The sequence below is a fragment of the Ursus arctos genome, unplaced genomic scaffold, assembly GCF_023065955.2.
Source record: "Ursus arctos isolate Adak ecotype North America unplaced genomic scaffold, UrsArc2.0 scaffold_34, whole genome shotgun sequence".
NCBI classification, from domain to species: Eukaryota; Metazoa; Chordata; class Mammalia; order Carnivora; family Ursidae; genus Ursus; species Ursus arctos.
The window spans coordinates 2016906-2039290 of NW_026623030.1; the positions used below are offsets into that span (position 1 = coordinate 2016906).

A 22385-nucleotide genomic window follows, 5' to 3' on the forward strand; every position below is an offset into this window, starting at 1 on the left:
AAGACCAGGTCACTTGTCAGTAACTCGGATTCTTCCATCTACTCACTGGGCACAAAAATCCCAGAAGGGGAGTTTTTCTTTGTCATGTTCTCTCTTCCTTTCTTGTTCCTTTACCTCTCCTTTCCTTTGGGGGCATTATCAATCCCTCCCCTCATTCCTGGCTCCTTTCCTTTTGTCTTTCAGGCATGCCCAGATCTTTTCCTTCTTAGGACGGGTTTTGGTTTGGAAAAGAAGGATGATTGGTACTGTCTACAGAAATGGGGGCGAGAATGAATACTTCTGGTTATACCACCCTTTTCCTTTTTTGGCCTCCATTTGCAGTTGTTTCTCCTCATCTTGTTACTTCCACCCTGTAAATCTGTTAATAGATGTATCATCCCTGCTCTGTTCTTGCAGAGATCCTGATGTCACTCCCCAAATGTAGACCCTCCTTTACTCTTACTGCTCTGCCTGCCCACCTTCCTCCTTGACTGCTCTTCTTCCTCAGGTGTTTCACTTAGCAGCCTCTGGATTCATTTTCATAAAAATGCTGTTCCCTGTGTGTCTTGCCTGCTCCAGAACATGTATTGAACATTTACTGTGGGACTCACTAAATTTACCCTGGTGTTCAGGGCCCCATAAAAATTTCCCCTGCTGCTCCCATTAATTGTGTGACCTTACTTTTCCTTGCTGTGTATCCTGTTCACTTCTGCTTCCTCATCCTGTCCTGTGGCCAGCCAGAATTCCCTCCCCTGCTCTACACCTGATCCCTGGGAGAATTAGTGACTGTCTTCCTACACCACATTAACCTTTCACTCCCTCTTACCCTGCAGCCTGGTGCCTGCCACATAAAAAGCAGGTTCTTACAAAATACTTACTGATTAGCTCTCAATCTTATTTTTCAAAGTAAAAAGCAGCTAATTATTTCTTAAGTGTTTATAGGTAAGCATATTCCTATTCTTTCTGTATTAAGCACACGATCATGTCAGTTTTCATAGGTTTAGAATTTTATCAGTCAGGTAATAGTGATTTATGTAGCATAGTTGATAATGTGCATCATTAGTTAGCGTTAGTGCATTATTGTCTTCTAACATTTAGGGAGGCAGCATAACATACTACTTAAGTTTCAGATTCTGGAGCCAGACTGTTTGCCTTCATTTGAATCTTGGCTCATCTACTTATTACATGTGGGGTATTGGTAAATTATTTAGCATCTCTGAGTGTGAGTTTCTTCATGAAGATAATAATGAGGCTTGTATAAATTAATGTATGTGAAGTGTTCACCTGTGTGTGTGTAAAGTAAGTGCTAAGTACACGTTAGCCCTATTGTAATTAATGTCATTGGTACTATTTATGTGGCATTCTATGATGTGAAAACTTTTTGCACTTACTTTGATCATACTTTTTGTGTGTAGGTAGGTAGCATAGATTTTTGGTTTGTCCGGAAGCTGCCTCTCCCTTCTTGCTCATCTGTGATCTTTCTTTACCATCTGCTTCTATAGCTAGTTTGCTACCTGACTGCTTAATCCTAGAGTCCGCTTCATATTATGCCCCTGGCCACTTGTTTAAAGCCATGGTTTAGGATACAAATTAATGTGGAACTCCTTTATGTAATAGATTTATTGAGATATAATTCACATTTTGTAAATTTCACCCTTTTGAAGTATACAATTCAGTGTATAACTTCTTTTTCATTAATAATTAAAAGATGAACGATACGGTTTTGAGGAAACAGAATTTTAAAGTAACCAGAATCTAAGGCAAGATTACTGTAGGTCAGAATCAGTGTCGGTCTCTAGATTTCACCTGATTAGACCTCAGGCATAACCTATGTGCCTTTTCTTGCCAATATTTTTGCCTTACATTCTTCATTTTAAACATTTAGGCACAAGTTCTTCAACCAAGCGGAGCACTTCCATAGGTAATAAAGAATCTGGTTCTACTAGAGAAAGATTACGTGAGCGTACCCGACTAAACCAGAGCAAAAAACTACCTTCTGCTGGTCAGGGAGCTAATGACGTGGCATTGGCCAAGCGTTCCCGCAGTCGCACAGCAACGGAATGTGATGTTCGCATGAGCAAGTCTAAGTCGGACAATCAGATCAGTGACAAAGCTGCTTTGGAAGCCAAAGTGAAAGATCTTCTCACACTGGCAAAAACCAAAGACGTGGAAATCTTACATTTGAGGAACGAACTCCGAGACATGCGTGCTCAGCTGGGCGTTAATGAGGGTCATTCCGAGGGTGATGAAAAATCTGAGGAGAAGGAAGCCATCATTGCTCACCAGCCAACTGATGTCGAATCCACTTTACTGCAGTTGCAGGAACAGAATACTGCCATCCGGGAAGAACTCAACCAGCTAAAAAACGAAAACAGAATGTTAAAGGACAGGTTGAACGCGCTGGGCTTTTCCCTAGAGCAGAGGTTAGACAATTCCGAAAAACTGTTTGGTTATCAGTCCTTGAGCCCAGAAATCACCCCTGGCAACCAGAGCGATGGAGGAGGGACCCTGACCTCTTCGGTGGAAGGCTCTGCCCCTGGCTCTGTGGAGGATCTCTTGAGTCAGGATGAAAACACCCTCATGGACCATCAGCACAGTAACTCCATGGACAACCTGGACAGCGAGTGCAGTGAGGTGTACCAGCCCCTCACGTCGAGCGATGACGCCCTGGATGCACCATCGTCCTCAGAGTCAGAAGGCATTCCGAGCATGGAGCGCTCCCGGAAGGGGAGCAGTGGCAACGCGAGTGAAGTGTCCGTCGCATGCTTGACAGAACGGATACATCAGATGGAAGAGAACCAACACAGCACAAGTGAGGAACTTCAGGCAACTCTGCAAGAGCTAGCTGATTTACAGCAGATAACCCAGGAACTGAATAGTGAAAATGAAAGGCTTGGAGAAGAGAAGGTTATTCTTATGGAGTCTTTATGTCAGCAGAGTGATAAGTTAGAACACTTCAGCCGACAAATTGAATATTTCCGCTCCCTTCTCGATGAGCACCACATTTCTTATGTCATAGATGAGGATGTGAAAAGCGGACGCTACATGGAATTGGAGCAACGTTACATGGATCTAGCAGAGAATGCCCGTTTTGAACGAGAGCAACTTCTTGGTGTCCAGCAGCATTTAAGCAATACTCTGAAGATGGCAGAACAAGACAACAAGGAAGCTCAAGAAATGATAGGGGCGCTGAAAGAACGTAATCACCATATGGAGCGAATTATTGAGTCTGAGCAGAAGGGGAAAGCAGCCTTGGCAGCCACATTAGAGGAGTACAAATCCACGGTGGCCAGCGATCAGATAGAGATGAACCGCCTGAAAGCTCAGCTGGAGAATGAAAAGCAGAAAGTGGCGGAGCTGTATTCCATCCATAACTCTGGAGACAAATCTGATATTCAAGATCTCCTGGAGAGTGTCAGGCTGGACAAAGAAAAAGCAGAGACTCTGGCTAGTAGCCTGCAGGAAGACCTAGCTCACACCCGAAATGATGCCAATCGATTGCAGGACACCATTGCAAAGGTACTGTTCAAGTAGATAAAATGTTTTGGAGCAACATTGTGCAGCTGCAGGACAGCCCGTGCTTACTGAAAGCCAGTGTCACTTGTGTGATGTGTCATTCACTTTTTTAAGGCTGATTTTGTTTTAAAGCTTGAGAATGGTTTTCTTTACAGGGATACAGTCAAGAGTATTCTTAAAATAATGTCACTTTCGCTCGCGTTTTGTTGCTGTTGTCTTGCCTGTGAGAGGAAGGCACTAGAATGACAGTAGAATTTGTCTCTAGTCTGGGTGCGCCCAGGGCATCGTATCTCATGCAGTTTTACCTCTTCATCGCTAATGTGTTTTGGCACAGGCGACATGAGAGCCGGGAGACCTGTCTGTGGGATCAGCAATGTCTATCCCTTTTCCCGTGGTTGTAGTTTTTCAAATAGAGTTCTTTTTTGAGTTAAAAAATATTTTTGGACTATGGAGGCTCCTGTTTCTTAGAGGGCTAGGTCTTGTTGGCGAGAACCTTAGAGATCATGGGTACAGCCCCCTTGTTTTACACCTACCACGATAATGAGGACTTGTGCAGAACTACAGCCCGGGGTTGCTCGCAGTCCGGCCAACGGTCTGTGCCCCATGTGATTGCTGATGCAGTGTTTATTTGCATGAGTTATCCAATTATTCTATCTTACATTTTATTTCCTATTTTAGTGCAGTGATTTTTAAAGTAAGATACATTAGTATATCTTTGGCCAAAATTTAAATAATTTAGATCTTAATTTTTTTAGTGATGATGTTTAGAGATACAGTTTAGGGGATGTATTATTTGTTGGAGCATATGTGTCAGGGGGCCCTTTCAGCTGATACTTTTGCAATGACAGTATTTGAGAATTTGCTTCCATTTTTATTTCGGTAATGAAACTGTCACACATCAGACTTTTTAAAAATTTTTATTTTATTTAAAATTAATTTTTTAAAAATTTTGTGGGAGAGGATGTTAATTATTAATCACATGCATGCCTTTGGTCCAAACTTTGGAGAAGGAAGAATTTCCAAAATTTCCTTATAAATAATCTAGTAAAGTTCAGTGGTATGTCAGTATAATTTGTCAGTGATGTAGCAACAAATTATGTTTAAGCATATTACATAAAATTCTATATTACTGTAGAGTGCCTTTTCATACTTTCAGATAGTTATCGCACAGGTGGTTTTAGTTCATACCTAGCAATTCACGCTTAGCTTCCTTTGGAACAGTGTATATCTCCATTCTAGAATTTTTCTTAGAGCAGCTCTTACTTTTCTAATCTGCACCATTGGTTCTCCATAGGTAGAAGATGACTACCGAGCCTTCCAAGAAGAAGCTAAGAAACAAATAGAAGAATTGAATATGACATTAGAGAAACTAAGATCAGAGCTAGAAGAAAAAGAGACAGAGAGGAGCGACATGAAAGAAACCATCTTTGAACTTGAAGATGAAGTAGAACAACACCGAGCCGTGAAACTCCATGACAACCTCATTATTTCCGATTTAGAGAGTAAGCGATGGGGGAACTTTTCATTCCTTTTTGTCCTACCCATCTTAACAAGTGGGGATAGTTTGCATTCAGTAACAGAATGAAAGTTGGTCGCTCTGACTGCTGCGGTGAGGCAGGTGCAGTGGACAGTGCCCAGCAGAAATACGCATGTGGCCACGCGTATTTCACACATTAGGCAATAGTTTTTGGACTGCTGTGTTTTGTTCCTAAGGAAGAGCTGTTAAGTGGAAGCATTGCTCTAAAACTGTGCTTAGTTATAGAAAATCATTTAAAGGGAAAGCTGATTGTTATTATATTTTTCTAGGTCTTAGGAAAAGCCATTTACTGTTTAAGCGATTTCAAGTATACTGAGACAAAAGAAATTCATCCTTCATAATCTTATGTCTAAGGCACACGTATTTATTTGTTGTCTGATTTTCCTCCTTACCAAGGAGATTTGATGATCTGGTAGCATTGAAATTCTAATTTTAAGTTGCTTTAAGTTTTTTGAAACTATTTTATAATTATTTCAGACTTATAAAAAGTTACATAAATAGTACAAAGCATTTCTGTGTTGACAATTTGTTGAGCAGAAATTCGGGTGATCTTAAAATGGCTTCCCACAGACTATTTATTATGTTGCAAGTGAGGAAAAAGAAATAACTAGAAATTATACAGTGCAAAAATTGGGCAACACTTTGGGTGATCGTGTGAGTGACAGGCACACAGAATCAGACTCAGCATTAGCTAGGCCGTATTCTGGCTGAGGCATAACTTCAGTTAATCATAAAGAACATTAAATAGACAAAAAAATAAAGACTGTTTTACTAAAAACGCAAGAGATGCTGTATTTCTCAAAAATGCCAATGTCATAAAAGCCTTTGGAAAAGTTCCAGATTAAAGAGGCCTAGGGAGACATGACAATTAAATGTAATACCTTTGCCTAGACTGGGTCTGGTATTCTAGGGAAAATGCTATAAAGGATGTTATGACAGACCTGGTCATAAGTAGATGCTGGGTAAACATATGTATAAACTGATGAAGTTGATAACTATACTGTGTTTATGTAAGTATAAGTAAATGTCCCTATACTTAGGAACCACACACTGAATAGCTAGGGGTAAAGGACCATGATGTATATCCCTAAAGGGTTCAGGAAAAACATCAGGGATAGATAGACAGAGACAGATAATTAGGGATACAAGATAGCAAATGATGAAAATGGATGGGTAAACTGTTAACATAGGCAAATCTGAGGAAATTGGTGTATGGGTGCTTTTTGTACCAGTTTTTGCACCTTTGTAAATTTGGAATTATTTCCAAATAACGCATCTTAAAAATTCTTATGTATTCTTCATCCAGATTCTCAAATGTTAACAAAATTTAAGTTGTAGTACACTTTAATGATATCCAGGTGGGGGTGGAGACAGGGAGAATGGGAATAACCATTTTTGGATACATTAATTAAAGCTTTTAAAGCTTATGGTTCATGATACTGCTCCATTGGGCTCTGACAGTGTGTTATTCCTTGACAGAGGTTTAATAGGCAAACACAGTGTTGGGCCATATCCCATGTGCTGTGGGTGCAGAGTTGGGGAGGTTTTTTGTTTTGTTTTGTTTTTAAAGATTTTATTTATTTGACAGAGAGAGAAAGAGAATGCACAAGAGCACACAGCAGGGGGAGCTGCAGGCAGAGGGAGAAGGAGAAGCAGGCTCCCCACTGAGCAGGGAGCCCAATATGGGGCTTGATCCCAGGACCCTGGGATCATGGCCTGAGCCGAAGACAGACGCTTAACTGACTGAGCCACCAGGTGCTCCGGGGACGTTTAAACTAGTTCTAGGAGAGAGTGGGTCATCTGCAGGAGTCCTAAACATGTCTCGTGGCAGTTCTGAGCTCTGGCTAGTTGGCCCCGGTTCTCTGGATTGACGCCAGGGTTATTTGGAACATTCTGAGACATTTGGATACTGAAGTAGCTGACTCTGGGACTGTTTTCTTGGAGGTAGTGATAGTCCTGCAGATAAAACTTTCTTATCTGAAATTTTAAAAAACTTTCAGTTTAACATTTATATCTAGTCTGTATTTCATTGTCTCTGAACTGAGAGGATTTATTTAACTTTATTTCCTAAATATAAAAGGTTCTAAAGTTTTTCAGATTAACTTGGAAGTTGAGTGCATTTTCCATGTAGTACTGATAACAGCCTTTTCCCTTGCAGTACTTTTGATTTGAATACAGAAAGAGTGACATCTTGTGGTAATTGGGGTAAAAGGGAGAAAAATGTTAGCTGATAAGGATTCCTGGGATGAAAAAATCATTGCCAAAATAAAAATTTTGTTAACATTATGTGGATTTTAATTATGAAATGGCTGAAAATCCTGAATAAAATTTCTTTTTAGCCATGTAACTTCTCCCCTCAATTTTTTGAAATGAAAAGCAAATATCCAGAAATATTGGCAGCATGGTATAGTTAGCATGCACTGCCTAGATGTTGGTGATGTTTTGCAGTATTCACCTTCCGTGTGTGGGTGTGTGTGTTTAACTGAACCAGCTGACAGTAAGTTGTAGACCTCATGATATATAGTATTCCAGTATGTGACTCCTAAATATTCTCCTCATAATCAAATCTAGTAAAATTTGGTATAATTCCTTAGTATCATCTAATAGCTCATATTCACATTTTCTCAGATGTCCCCAAAATGTCTTTTATAGTTTTCTATAGGAACCAGGATCCAAGCAAGTTTCGTGTATTACATGAAACTAGTTGCTGTATCTCTGTAGTCTGATAGGAGTTAATTTATTTCTTAGCGAATTCTAGCACTTTGGATTGATACTAAGTCAGCACTTGGAATAGGGGACTCGTTGTTAACTGAGAAATTGAACTTTCTTTTTTTTCTTCTTTTTTTTTTTTTTTAAAGATTTTATTTTTAAGGGGGCACTTGGGTGGTGTAGCTGGTTAAACGTCTGACTCTTGGTTTCGGCTCAGGTCATGATCTCAGGGTCCTGGGAGTGAGCCCCACCTTGGGGTTGGTGCTCAGCACAGAGTCCACTTGAAATTCTCTCTTCCTCTGCCCCTCCACTCGTGCTGTCTCTCTCTCAAATAAATAAATCTTTTTTTTTTTTTAGATTTTTTAAATTTATTTGACAGAGAGAGACACAGCGAGAGAGGGAACACAAGCAGGGGGAGTGGGAGAGGGAGAAGCAGGCTTCCTGCTGAGCAGGGAGCCTGACTCGGGGCTCGATCCCAGGACCCTGGGATCACGCCCTGAGCTGAAGGCAGACGCTTAACGACTGAGCCACCCAGGCGCCCCGGGAAAAGCCTTTTTAAAAAATACAGGGAAGGGGTTCCTGGGTGGCTTAGTCCGTTAAGCATCCAACCTTAGTCTCAGCTCAGGTCTTGATCTCAGGGTCGTGAGTTCAAACCCTGAGTTGGGCTCCACGCTAGGTGTGGAGCCTACTTAAAAAAAAAAAATGTTGGGGGCACCTGGGTGGGACAGCGGTTAAGCGTCTGCCTTCGGCTCAGGGCGTGATCCCGGCGTTAGGGGATCGAGCCCCACATCAGGCTCTTCCGCTATGAGCCTGCTTCTTTCTCTCCCACTCCCCCTGCTTGTGTTCCCTCTCTCTCTGGCTGTCTCTATCTCTGTCGAATAAATAAATAAAATCTTTAAAAAAATAAAAATAAAAAAAAGTTAAAGAATACTGGGAAGCCATAAAGGAAAGTCTCATATTTGACTGTGTATAATTGAAATTTTCAGTTCAGCAAAACAAAAGTGCCATAAATAAAGGACATTGGGAAAAATATTGGTAACACATATCAAATATTAAGGAGATTATTTACATCAGTAATATTAGGACAATCCATTAGCCCAAAAAAAAATATGAATAGGTAAGCAGAAAAAGTGAAAAAAGATGCTCAGTTTCACTAAAAAAGCAAAGAAACTCAAAGTAAAACAAGATGCCAATTTTCACCTAGCAGGTGTGGAAAGTAAAAAAGATTGATAGTCTATGAGAGAAGAAAAGGGCCCTCTCATGTACTGCTGGAAGGAGTATAGATGACTGCAGCCTTTTTGGGGTATTGATCAAAATTTAAAGTACAACAGTACTTTAGCAATCCACTTCCAGAAATCTGTTCTTTAGAAACATAAGTTTGCAAATGTAAACTTAGATACGTATGTTGCAGAATTGCTGCTTTACCACAAAAACTTGGAAAGTACCTATACTTTGAACAGTTGAGATCTGGTTAATACCCTGCGTTGCACAGTGCATCCCTACTCTGGCTGCCATTTCACCAGTGAGGACAAATTAGGCAGCTCTGTGTGTACAGCAAAGTGCCGTAGGTGGAATAAAGCAGGTAATGGTCAGTAGAGTATGAGCCATGTGTATTACTTCTGTAATTAAAATCATAAACGTTTTAAGTACACCATTATTCTGAAATGGTGGCCAGGCATAATGATGTTCCTTAAGAAATACTGATTTCATTGTATCCTATACAATAAATTTTATAACATGGTGACTTCTCAAAAACCTGCATTCTTGAGCTGGAACCTTCTAACGGATTAACTTGGATCATGTTGATAGTTTCGAATGGTCCTTCCTTCCTTCTTCCACTTCTAGAAATGTGTCTTCAAGTAATATCTGAATAGTTGTATAAAGATACTTACTGTGTTTATAACAAACATTGTAGAACCATTCTGTTTGTTAATAGGAGGTTGCTAAAGTAAATCATATATCCAGTTGATGGAACACTAACACAGCCATCAGATAGTGCTGCAGACCTGTAGTTGTTGATAGATGTCCGTTAGCTACTGCTTAGTGGAAAGGCTTTTGAAGAAATGTAACTATTATCCCATTTTAAGAAAAAAATTTACACACATCAAGTCTGGAAGGATAAATGCCAGATGTAAATAATGAATAATCTTATTTTATTTTTTTAAGGTTTGTTTATTTATTTTAGAGAGAGAGAAAGAGCGAGCGTGCGAGTGGTGGGGGAGGGGCAGAGGGAGAAAAGCAGACTCCCCACTGAGTGTGGAGCCTGGACACAGGGCACGATCCCAAAAACCTAAGATCATGACATGAGCCGAAACCAAGAGTCAGACACTCAACCACCCAGGCACCCCATGAGTAATCTTATTTTTGCAACCCTTTTCTGTTTCCCAGACTTTTTGTTGTGAGCATGCATTACTTTTAGAATCAAAGGGGAAAAGTTCTACCTATTTGGGGGGGGGGAAGAGGAATAAAAACGAATAAAATAAAAATAAAGAAAAATAAAAGTAGTAAATGGTTCATTTGAAACTCATCTATGTCCTCTTTCAGCATCAGGAATTCTGGTTTGGGGTTAAAGCTGTGGCCTGGTGGCTGAATATACTGCCCATGTCCCCCAACGTGCCCCCTAAGGCGTGGTATTTTAACTGATTGTTTACACTCATCCTTTCCCTTCCTTTAGAAATTGCACCTGGTGTTAGTTGGAGGCACTTGATAGGATGTAAGGGTCTGACAGCACTGAGGTATCAGTACCTTGAGGGTTTTTTTGGATTTGGAGGGCAGGAAAGGTTGCTTGTGAACTTTCATTGGTTTTATACCCCAGGAGTCACAGGTTGAGCCTGTGCTCATGGTTGCTGCCTAGTAACATCTGCATGTGTGATGTGCATACAACTGGGCCAGAATGAAGGCCTGTTTGATTGTTCCTTCTTTGTCAGGGATGAGCGGTCTTAGTGGTGAAAAGATTATGAACCCCATTATTAAATGGTCAGGGCAGTGCCCGGGATTTTTCAGAGCAAAGTTGGTCTAATACCAATGAGAGTAGCAATTTACCTGATTTCTAGAATAAAACTAACATTGTAAAATTGAGTTATAATTTATAAATAAATATGATATTATAGCCTGCTCTTTGATATAATGTAATGTGGCTTTTGAGTTGAAGACAGTAGATGGCAGTGTCCCTCATACTAGAAAACTTGGAGGAGGAAGTTTTAGCGCATTTAGCGGCCGAGGCTTGAGGACTAACAGTGCCCTTTTGTGTGACCATTAATTGGGCCAGACAGCAGTTTTGTTTAATCTAGTCTTCAAAACAAGAGCATAAGTACAGACTTCTTTGGGTTCTGAGGAGGAAGATCCTGTTGTCCTTTTTAATACTTTACATTACAAAGTGAAAATACAGTTATGATTCATGAAGTTTAAGTCAGATTCCCTAGAGACACTTGTAGTGCACGTTATTCTGCCTAAATATGTCCACTGGCTGCCAGCTTCCTTTCCTTTCTATTTACAAGAATTAATAAGACATGACAATAATGGGGGCGCCTGGGTAGCGCAGTCGTTAAAGCGTCTGCCTTCGGCTCAGGGCGTGATCCCGGCGTTCCGGGATCGAGTCCCACATCGGGCTCCTCCGCTAGGAGCCTGCTTCTTCCTCTCCCACTCGCCTGCTGTGTTCCCTCTCTCGCTGGCTGTCTCTCTGTCACATAAATAAATAAAATCTTTAAAAAAAAAAAAAAAAGACATGACAATAATGAATACATAGTGCTGAGTGGGGAAGAATGCCCTTTTAAGAGTAGTGATGATGTGGCCATGAATGTAGAGTTTGGGAAAGAGAAAAGAATAAGAACCAAAGAAATGAATGAAATCTGGGATTTTATGACCAATCTAAGGTGGCCAGGTGGCTTAAAATGTCACCTGAGAATCAAGACACACCAAATGTGAAAAGTGAGGAGTAGTTAGATTTGCTGTCATTTGTCTTTTGTGAATTATCTAAAGATACGTAGATAGGTCTTTTGTGACCAGAAAAAAAGGAAACCAGTTTTCAGCTGAGGAAGAGAAATTCACATTTTTTTTTTGCTTGCCTATTTTAATTACAAAAGTTTTTGCATTTATTATTTATTTATTTATTTATCTATTATTTTTTTAAAGATTTTATTTATTCATTTGACAGAGAGCGAGTGCATGAGAGAGCACAAGCAGGGGGAGCAGCAGAGGGAGAGGGAGAAGCAGACTGCCCAATGTGGGTCTCGATCCCAGGACCTTGGGATCATGACCTGAGCCAAAAGCAGGTGCTAAACTGAGCCACCAGGCACCCCCAAATTTTTGCATTTAACTATAGTGTAAATTAAAGGTGTAACTCCTAGTGTTCTCAAGAGTAGAAGTATTTCAGCTACTGTCCTTTTTATCTATGTCTGATAATATCACCAAGACCTTGAATTCATCTGTATGTAGGTCATATGGGAGCCGAGGATCCATGCTGGTTTGAGTCATCCTTGCCTCCAGAGATAAGGATCAGGGCATTGGACTCAACCGTGTCCACTTTGCTCTTAACAAAATTGAATGGCCCTTTTGACCCTCAGTTTCCAGGTTAAATGAGGTCGGAAGCAGCTCGTACAGAGACAGACTTTTAAAGCCTGATCCTTTTTGTATGAAAACATCCTCTTTTCTGTCCCTAAGAGGGTAGGGACTATATCTTTTTCCCCTTTCCCTTATATCTTTTTTTTTTTTTAAAGATTATTTATTTATTTATTTGACAGAGATAGAGACAGCCAGCGAGAGAGGGAACACAAGCAGGGGGAGTGGGAGAGGAAGAAGCAGGCTCATAGCGGAAGAGCCTGATGTGGGGCTCGATCCCCTAACGCCGGGATCACGCCCTGAGCCTAAGGCAGACGCTTAACCTCTGTGCCACCCAGGCGCCCCTCCCCTTTCCCTTATATCTTAAGCATCCAGAAAAAAGCCTGGTACAAAGGAGGTACTTATGAGGTAATTTTTGAGTTAATGTAAATTTTGAATCGTTTTTATTTCAGAGGCCCCAACTTTGTTGAACAATTTTGTGTTGAACAATGGGAGGAAGTTAACTACTGGCTACCAAAATTGGCCAGGTTTCCCCCCCATGTTTTATCTTTTTTTTTTTTTTTTTTTAAGATTTTATTTATTTATTTGACAGAGAGACAGCCAGCGAGAGAAGGAACACAAGCAGGGGGATTGGGAGAGGAAGAAGCAGGCTCACAGCGGAGGAGCCTGATGTGGGGCTCGATCCCAGGACCCTGGGATCACGCCCTGAGCTGAAGACAGACGCTTAACGACTGAGCCACCCAGGCGCCCCAGTATCTCATTTATTTTTTATTCAGCTTTAGAAAATGTATCATCATTATATATTTATAATAATTGTTACACATATATAATATCTGGGGAGCGCCTCAGTGGTTCAGTTGGTTAAGCATCCGATTCTTGGTTTCAGCTCAAGTCATGATCTCAGGGACATGAGACTGAGCCCTGTGTTGGGCCCTGTGCTGAGCATGGAGCCTGCTTAAGATTCTCTCTCTCTCCATCCAAAAAAAAAAAAAAAAAAAGAAAAAAAGAAATCTTGCCATTTGCAGTGATGTGGATGGAATTGGAGGGTATTATGCTAAGTGAAATAATCAGAGAAAGACAATTATCATATGATCTCACTGATATGGAATTTGAGAAACAAGGCAGAGGATCATAGGGGAAGAGAGGAAAAAATGAAACAAGACGAAACCAGAGAGGGAGACAAATTGTAAGAGACCCTTAATCTCAGGAAACAAACTGAGGGTTGCTGGAGTGGAGGGGTGTGGGAGGGATGGGGTGGCTGGGTGATGGACATTGGGGAGGATGTAGGTGCTGTGGTGAGCACTGTGAATTGTGTAAGATTGATGAATCACAGACCTGTACCCCTGAAACAAATAATACATTATATTTAATTTAAAAAAATGCTCTCTCCCTCTGTCCTTCCCCGCCTTGCTCATGCATTCTCTCTAAAATAAAAAAAAAGAAAGAAAAATTTAAAAAATTAAAAAAAAATATCAACACAAGTGTGTCAGTGTTGAATTAAAGGTATCATGTCACAGAGGTTTACAGCAGAGCAGATTCCTGATGGAACTGGGAGGGGAAGATGAGTAGTTTAAGAAAAGACAACAGCACACTCCTACTTTAGGGTGTTGATTAAAACCTAATAATTTGTTAATTTAAGGAAGATTTTTTTAAGCTTTGTTTATTTGAGAGGGTGGGTGAGAGAGGGTGTGAGTTGGGGGAGGGGCAAAGGGAGAGGGAAAGAAGCAGACTCACTGCTGAGTGTGGAGCAACTGGGGCTCCATCTCATGACCCTGAGATCACGACCTGAGCTGAAGTTGCTCAACCGACTGAGGCACCCAGGTGGCCCAGGAATATTTTTTTGGAAAAGATTTTATTTTTAAGAAATCTTAAACCCAACATGGGGCTCGAACCCACAATCTTGAGATCAAGAGTTGCTTGCTCTACCAACTGAGCCAGCCAAATGCCCCAGGATAATTTTTAAAGAATTTGTTTTGAGTGATCTCTACACCCAACATAGGGCTTGAGTCCTCAACCCCAAGATCAAGAGTCACACGCTCCACTGACAGCCAGCCAGGGGCCCCTTAAGGACAATTTTTGGTAACATGTGATACCTCACGCGGGTGTTCACTATTCCTAGGTTCCTACTACTAAGTAAGTGTAAAGAACAGGAGGGAATGTTTACTCAGAAACACCAATGTCTATAGTGATGATGTCCCTGATAATAAAGAGTTCAGTTCTGTCAATGGAATATTTTTAAAAATCCTAGGTTCTAATTTTAGTATTGTTTTCTCTTGCTCCCTCCATTAGCCTGCATATTTATACATTTATTCTGTTTTACAGCCCTACCATGTGCCAGGTGTTAGAGCTGTGAAGTCAGCCCATAGCTCCTGACTTTCAAGTGTTTTCAGTCTAGTGGCAGAGACAGATGTGTAAAGAAGTGTAACAGTGTTGGCAGCAACAGTCACAGAGTTGGAACACAGAAAGGATAGGGCCCTCCTGGAGTGGGGAGTGGCAGGTAAAGTCAGAGAATTTGTCACCAGGTGTCAGTGCCTTTTCTGGTGCTTAAGCCATGAAAAAGTGCTCAGTCCCTGAACTGTCAAGAGTAACCAACTGTGATAGATTTACTGGGTGGCAGTTACCATTGGGCACCTCCTAAGGCTTTTCCTCTTAAGCATGGACTTTTTTTTTTTTTTTTAAGATTTTATTTATTTATTTGACGGAGATAGTCAGCGAGAGAGGGAACACAAGCAGGGGGAGTGGGAGAGGAAGAAGCAGGCTCTCAGCGGAGGAGCCCGATGTGGGGCTCGATCCCGTAATGCCGGGATCACGCCCTGAGCCGAAGGCAGACGCTTAACGACTGCACCACCCAGGCGCCCCTTAAGCATGGACTTTTGAGCAGAACTTCCAAATAGAATGTGACTTTCTGTACATTTCTGGTTCCGGGGCACTGGGCTTGACTGTGCCTTCATGCTTGCATCCCCACGCTATCTATAATGGTACTTTGCATATTAGTGGTACTCGTGAAATGTTTACAGTGGAAATGGAATTATTTGAGGAAAATTCATATTATGTAAGAAATAATTTGAGGAGTATTGATTTATTTTATGAATATATCACTTATTTCATAAAAAGACTTTTCACAGAATTAACGTAAGTAGCAACTTCCCAGGGTAATTAAGTTTGTGAAAATTTTGCTAATTCACCACTTTTCTGGAATTTATTCCAGTGTGTAAAATAAGTTATGCTTTCATAGAGAATTTAGTTTAATAACCTTTTTGCTTAAAAGTTCACACTTTAGGGGCGCCTGGGTAGCGCAGTCGTTAAAGCGTCTGCCTTCGGCTCAGGGCGTGATCCCGGCGTTCCGGGATCGAGTCCCACATCAGGCTCCTCTGCTGGGAGCCTGCTTCTTCCTCTCTCACTCGCCTGCTGTGTTCCCTCTCTCTCTGGCTGTCTCTCTGTCACATAAATAAATAAAATCTTTAAAAAAAAAAATAAAAAATAAAAAAATAAAAAAAAAAAAGTTCACACTTTAATAGTACTTAGTGTTATTTTGATTGGTTATGAGCCAACAATGTGTGTGTTTTTAACAATTGATTTTACTTAACTTTTTGTTTCAGAATTAAGACACTGAGGAAGGAAGCAATCCAGAAATTGTGATTTAAACTTGATATTTTCCTTAGAAAGTAATATTGGTTAATACTTAGATTGAACATTTTTTTCAAAGTTTTGTATTAAAAATAAAAGTCTTTGGGCAGAATGACCTTTTTTTTTTGAATGTCATATTTAAATACCTGCCTTTATATTATTCCTTGGAACACAGCTTTAAGAATAAATATTTAAACTTCTGTGCTCTTTTCAGATACGGTTAAAAAACTCCAGGACCAAAAACATGACATGGAAAGAGAAATCAAGACACTCCACAGGAGACTTCGGGTAGGATAAATCCTCATTTATTATCTCATTAGAATGCCTAGGTTTCTGAAGTTGAATACAGTGTAGTCTTGACCGTGTTAGCATTCATCTTAAGCTTCAGATACAGTTAAAATACTGATCCTACTGGGCTTTGGGCAGAAAGCAAATGCCATCATTTCAAGTTGGGATTAGTGTTAGATTCTGGAGAGAAGAGTCTACTAGTAATTTGTGAGCGGTAATTTTAAAAAGATGGATTTAGGAAAAAGCAAGTGTTAGATTTTGGAAAGAAGAATTATTCGCTCTTGCTTAGAAAGTGTCCCAAGCCAAGCTGTTTTCATCTGGGTTTTCTATCTTCTGGGGATTTGATCAGCTTGCTGGCAGCAGTGCCACTCTGCTGCAGAGCTGGGGGAGCTCATCTCATAGTTTGAGTCATGCCTCAGTTATTCAGGCTGTATTCCTAGTGTCAGAAAATCGCTTTGGGGTGGTGGATGCTGGGCCCGGGACTGGACAGCTGTGGCTATGGTGGAGGTGATGCCCTGGGGAGGCTTGCCCACCCAGCCACACCCGCATCCTCCATGGCTGTGGGAAGCAGTGGACGGTACAGTTCCTTAGCTCCTGTCTTTGTATGATTTTGTCTGACTAGTTTGAGTTTAGTGTTTTTCTTTGGGCTTCCTCTTCCTTTTCCTTGACTTTTGATTTTTTTTTTCCTGTTAGTTTTTGATGTCAAGATATTTATAGTTTTTCACTGTAAAATCTTTCAGTATGGTTCACACACCATTATCTACTTCACAGAGGTAAAGTGCTATAAATTTCGAACGATGTGTTTATTTTCATAAGACTTATAAACTTGCATAAGGAAGGGAAACTTGACATTATTGTCATTAATATTGATCGAGCACTCTGGTACTTGCTGCCTCAGCAGACAGAACAGCTAGAAAGTCTTTTCCCCATTAAGAACAAGTTCACTACTAATAATTGTGTTACCTTTTACCTGTTAGAAATGATAATAGCAATTCTCTGAGACTTAAAAGAAACTAATCATCCTTTGGGACAGTGCATTACAGTCCAGTCCTAAACACATTTTATTATTTTTAAGTAAGGTTTTATTTTTATTTTTTCAAAGATTTTATTTATTATTTATTTGACAGCCAGCGAGAGAGGGAACACAAGCAGGGGGAGTGGGAGAGGAAGAAGCAGGCTCCCAGCGGAGGAGCCTGATGTGGGGCTCGATCCCAGAACTCTGGGATCACGCCCTGAGCCGAAGGCAGACGCTTAACGACTGCGCCACCCAGGCGCCCCTTAAGTAAGTTTTTATTGCTCTCTTTTGGAAATAAAACTGTAGTTTTTTCACGTAGGAAGAATCCGCGGAATGGCGGCAGTTTCAAGCTGATCTCCAGACTGCCGTGGTCATTGCGAATGACATCAAATCTGAAGCCCAAGAGGAGATTGGTGATCTGAAGCGCCGATTACATGAGGCTCAAGAAAAAAATGAGAAACTCACAAAAGAATTGGAGGAAATAAAGTCACGCAAGTATGTTTTGAGAAACCAGTTGTGCACTTATGTTTTAAGAGAGCACTTAAATCCCACTTTTGTGATGTGGTATTATGGAAAGAATGAGTGTGGACCCTAGTGGAAGTTACTCAACTTTTCTGGCCTCATTTTATGACACCTGTAAAATAGCACAGTCTATATGATCTCTCAGAGTTGTTGTCCGTGTCTGCGGTTAACAGCTCTGGAGGGGCCAGAATGGTCCCTGGCACAAGGTACCTTCTTCTTCTCTCCTTTCCTGTATCTCCACACTTCAGCCCTATTACTTTTCTTTGGATTAATGCCTCTGATTAAGGATGTGTACCGTGGAGGCAGACAGACTTGACTCCAGTTCTGCTTCTTACTAGCTATGTGATCTTGGTCAGGGCCCTTAACTTCCCCAAGCCTCAGTTTGCTCGTCTTTAAGATGGAGTCAGTACTACCTGCTTTACGGTGTTGCTGTAAGGCTTAAAGGAGATCTGCCTGCACAGTGGCCAGGGCAGTGATGAGTATACTTTATTTTTTTTAAGATTTTACGTATTTGTTTGAGAGAAGGAGAGGGAAAGCACAGAGGGAGAGTGAGAGGGAGAAGCAGACTTCTGGCTGAGGAGGGAGCCCAATGAGGGGCTTGACCCCAGGACCGTGGAATCATGACCTGAGCCGAAGGCAGATGCTTATTAACTGACTGAGCCACCCAGGTGCCCCTACTTTAATAACTAATATTATTAGAGATGCAAGTAAGGAATGCGAAGTGAGTTTTTCTCCATCACTTGAGTTTTCACTTACTTATAACCACCTGAATCTCCATAGTAGTATTTTTTCCCATTAACATAGAGATTATTGGAAACCAATACAAAGTATTAGATGAGATGCCATTTGTGATGTGCTCTGAGTTCCTCAGTGAGATTCCATCTAATGAGTAGAGGGGAGTAGTTTTTATGTTTGAGGTTATTATTAAGAATTTCATTAGCCAGGAGTACCTGGCTGGCTCAGTCAGTAGAGCAGATGACTCGATCTTGGGGTCATGAGTTTGAGCCCCAAGTTGGGCATAGAGTTTACTTTATTAAAAAAGTATCTGATTATTCAGTACTTTAACTAATTATTAGGTAGACATAGGAAAAAATTTAGAGAAATATTTATGGGGTACCTGGGTAACTCAGTTGGTTAGGCATCCGAATCTTGATCTCAGCTCAGGTCTTGATCTCAGGGTTGTGAGTTCAAGCCTCTTGTTGGGCTCCATGCTGGTCGTGGAGCCTACTTAAAACAAAATAAACCAAAACCAAAACAAAACAAAACAGGAAGTCCTTGAAAAGCTATCTTGTTTTATTGTTGCCTAGCTCTAGTGTATGGCCCAGAAAAAAGTATTACTAAACCATTTTTTTTTTTTTGGCTTCCTTAAGCAGAACGTGGAATGAAGTGAAGATTATTGTTTCTCCACTTGGTGTAAGACTCATATTATATTACCATTTTTCTGTGTACTCTTAAAGGAATGGTGTATCAGAAATGTTTCTTTCTTTTTTTTTTTTTTTAAGATTTATTTAATTATTTGGGAGAAAGACAGTGCTCGCTCGATGGAGAGGGGCGAAAGGAGAGGGAGGAAGAATCTCAAGTAGACTCTGTGCTGAGCACGGGAGCCCAACAGGGAGCTAGATCTCAGGACCCCGAGATCACAACCTGAGTTGGATGCTAAACCGACTGCACCACCCAGGTGCCCCAGAAATGTTTCATTCTAAAGTTAACCTGAGTGACTGAAATGCTGCTCTTGAGGAATTATTGCGTCAGGTCCTAAAGACGTCCTCAATGAAGCAGTGTATTAATTTTACTAAATCTCAGTCCTTGAGTATATACTCTGCTTAACATTCCGTGTGATGCATGGGAAGTATACATAGAGCACTTCCTCTGTATCTGCTGTATACCCGAGTATGAGGTTGTCTCAACGGAAGTGCTCTGTGATTGTTAGTCAGAAGACAGCTCAAGCTAAAACAAACTATAGATATTCAGACTTTGGTATTTAGTGGATATTCCTTGAAAATGAATTAAGAAAGACTATCACTGTCACTTCAAGGAGAACAACTGACTATTTGTTGCTGGTGCTAAAATGGGGGCTTTCGTGGGGTGCCTGGGTGGCACAGCGGTTAAGCGTCTGCCTTTGGCTCAGGGCGTGATCCCGGCATTATGGGATCCAGCCCCACATCAGGCTCCTCCGCTATGAGCCTGCTTCTTCCTCTCCCACTCCCCCTGCTTGTGTTCCCTCTCTCGCTGGCTGTCTCTATCTCTGTCGAATAAATAAATAAAATCTTTAAAAAAAAAATGGGGGCTTTCGTGTCAGTGTTAGGATTTTAGAAAACTTCTATCTGCCATCACAAGCTTGGCAGCTTCCCATATTTAAACAGTTTCCTGATGAGATCATTGGTGATATTAACAAATGTGACTTTTTTTTTTTTTTAAAGATTTTATTTATTTATTCGACAGAGAGAGAGACAGCCAGCGAGAGAGGGAACACAAGCAGGGGGAGTGGGAGAGGAAGAAGCAGGCTCCCAGCAGAGGAGCCTGATGTGGGGCTCGATCCCAGAACGCCGGGATCACGCCCTGAGCCGAAGGCAGACGCTTAACGGCTGTGCCACCCAGGCGCCCCAACAAATGTGACTTTTAAATAATAAATCCTATAATGACAGATGTCAACATTTGGAAAATTCGTGTAACTCAGTGAACCAATATTTTCTGTATGACCAATGCAGTCACATATGGGTAAAAGGTCCATTTAAAGTGTAAGATAGACTAGAGGAATTTTAATGGACAGAGAAGGAAAAGTTTATTTACATGGTTTCAGATTCAACATTGCAACAAACTTTTAGGTAACTACCACTTACTACAAGGAAAAACAGCCTTGGTTGTCTAAAAAGCCACAATTATCTATTTTAATATCATCAAAATAATCTTTTCTTTTTCAGCCACTATATACCTGTGAGCCCTGTTCTTGTTTTTATCTCACAGTAGATTGAATACAGAAGAAGAAATGAGAATCTTACAGTATTCTGTTAATCCAGATATCAAAGAGATATGCAGAAATGTAAAAATGCTGCTATTCTTCTTTTTCTTCCTCTTCCTCCTCCCTCTCCTCCCCCTCCCCCTCCCCCTCCCCCACCTCCTCCTCCACCACCTCCTCCTCTTCCTCTTCTTCCTTTGGTTTTGGAAAATAGTTGTTTTTCATAAAAATATTGTATTGATAAGTCCTGGGTTTATTTTTTTTTATTTTTAAATGAATTAAGTATTTTAAATATGTCTTAGTTTAAATTTCCATTATGATAAATGTCAGTAGATATAAGCCACATAAAGAAAAGCTCTTTGGGATCTTCAGTAATTTTTAAGAGTGGAAAGGGGGGGATTCTGGGTGGCTCAGTCAGTTAAGTCTGCCTTCAGCTCCGGTGATGGTCCCAGGGTCCTGGGATCGAGCCCCGCTTTGGTCTCCCTGCTCAGCAGGGTCTCTGCTTCTCCCTCTCCCTCTGCCCTTGTTCATGCTCTATCTCTTGCTTGCTCTCTCTCAAATAAATAAGTCTTAAAAAAAAAAAAAAAAAAAGAGTGGAAAGGGGTTCCAAGACCAAAAGGTTTGATAATCACTGTTATAGATTCTTTGTTAAAACTTCTGAGCAGAGGGGCGCCTGGGTGGCACAGTCGTTAAGCGTCTGCCTTCAGCTCAGGGCGTGATCCCAGCATTCTGGGATCGAGCCCCACATCAGGCTTCTCCCCTGAGAGCCTGCTTCTTCCTTTCCCACTCCTCCTGCTTGTGTTCCCTCTCTCGCTGGCGGTCTCTCTCTGTCAAATAAATAAATAAAATCTTTAAAAAAGAAAAAAAAAACTTCTGAGCAGAATGGGGCGCCTGGGTGGCTCAGTTGGTTAAGCATCTGCCTTTGGCTTGGGTCATGATCTCAGGGTCCTGGGATCGAGCCCCACATCAGGCTCCCTGCTCAGCGGGGAGTCTGCTGCTCCCTCTCCCTCTGCCTCTCTCCCCGGCTTGTACTCTCTCTCTCTCAAATAAATAAATAAAATCTTAAAAACAAAACAAAACACAAAAAACTTCTGAGCATGAGACACTGTGGTACATCTGGAGGGAAAAAACTGTCGGAAGAGCCAAAAAGCTACCAAATTTTTCCAAGGACTGACTTAGTTTTTGTCCACCTATAAACTTATTTGATGGTTATATGACATGTACAAACTCTGCAACTCAAATCTCGTTCCAGATGAAAACTTCTGTGTTAGTCAGCTCAGTGAATTGGAGCTAGCCAGAAATAAAATGTAATTGATTTTTTTTTTAGATGACTCATGATCCATCACACTGAGCATCTCAGAGACTCATGTTACAAATAGGGCCCACGTTTTGTTTTGGTTTTTGTTTTTCCTTTGTAGAAATTCTATTTGGAGACTATAGAGGGTTTGTTTTAAAGAATATGAGCTTTGATTTCATTTCTTTTGTATTTCCATGTCTGCACGTGGCATATTAGATAGGGCCAGTATAGATAACCCATATGTACTGGTGAATTCCCAGACTCCTCAAAGCAGGACAGAACCTCAAGGTCCCAGTTCTGAGTGAGGTTCTTTTTGGCCAGTCCACTTTCCATTTTACTGCTAATTGATTACTGATGTCCTCACCTTATACTTACTCAGATG

The 22385-nt window shown here is 41.0% G+C and overlaps 1 protein-coding gene across 3 annotated transcripts in view; it reads left to right on the forward strand.

Moving 5' to 3' along the window:
• The window catches only part of SPECC1L (sperm antigen with calponin homology and coiled-coil domains 1 like), a 123141-nt gene that overhangs the window by 42582 nt on the left and 58174 nt on the right, over positions 1-22385 (forward strand). For all 3 annotated transcript variants that reach the window (XM_048221343.2, XM_026487834.4, XM_057305730.1), the window contains 4 exons: positions 1865-3498; positions 4790-4997; positions 16140-16213; positions 17548-17723. In XM_048221343.2, the coding sequence (XP_048077300.1) occupies positions 1865-3498; positions 4790-4997; positions 16140-16213; positions 17548-17723 (2092 nt within the window). The remainder of the gene's footprint in view (positions 1-1864; positions 3499-4789; positions 4998-16139; positions 16214-17547; positions 17724-22385) is intronic.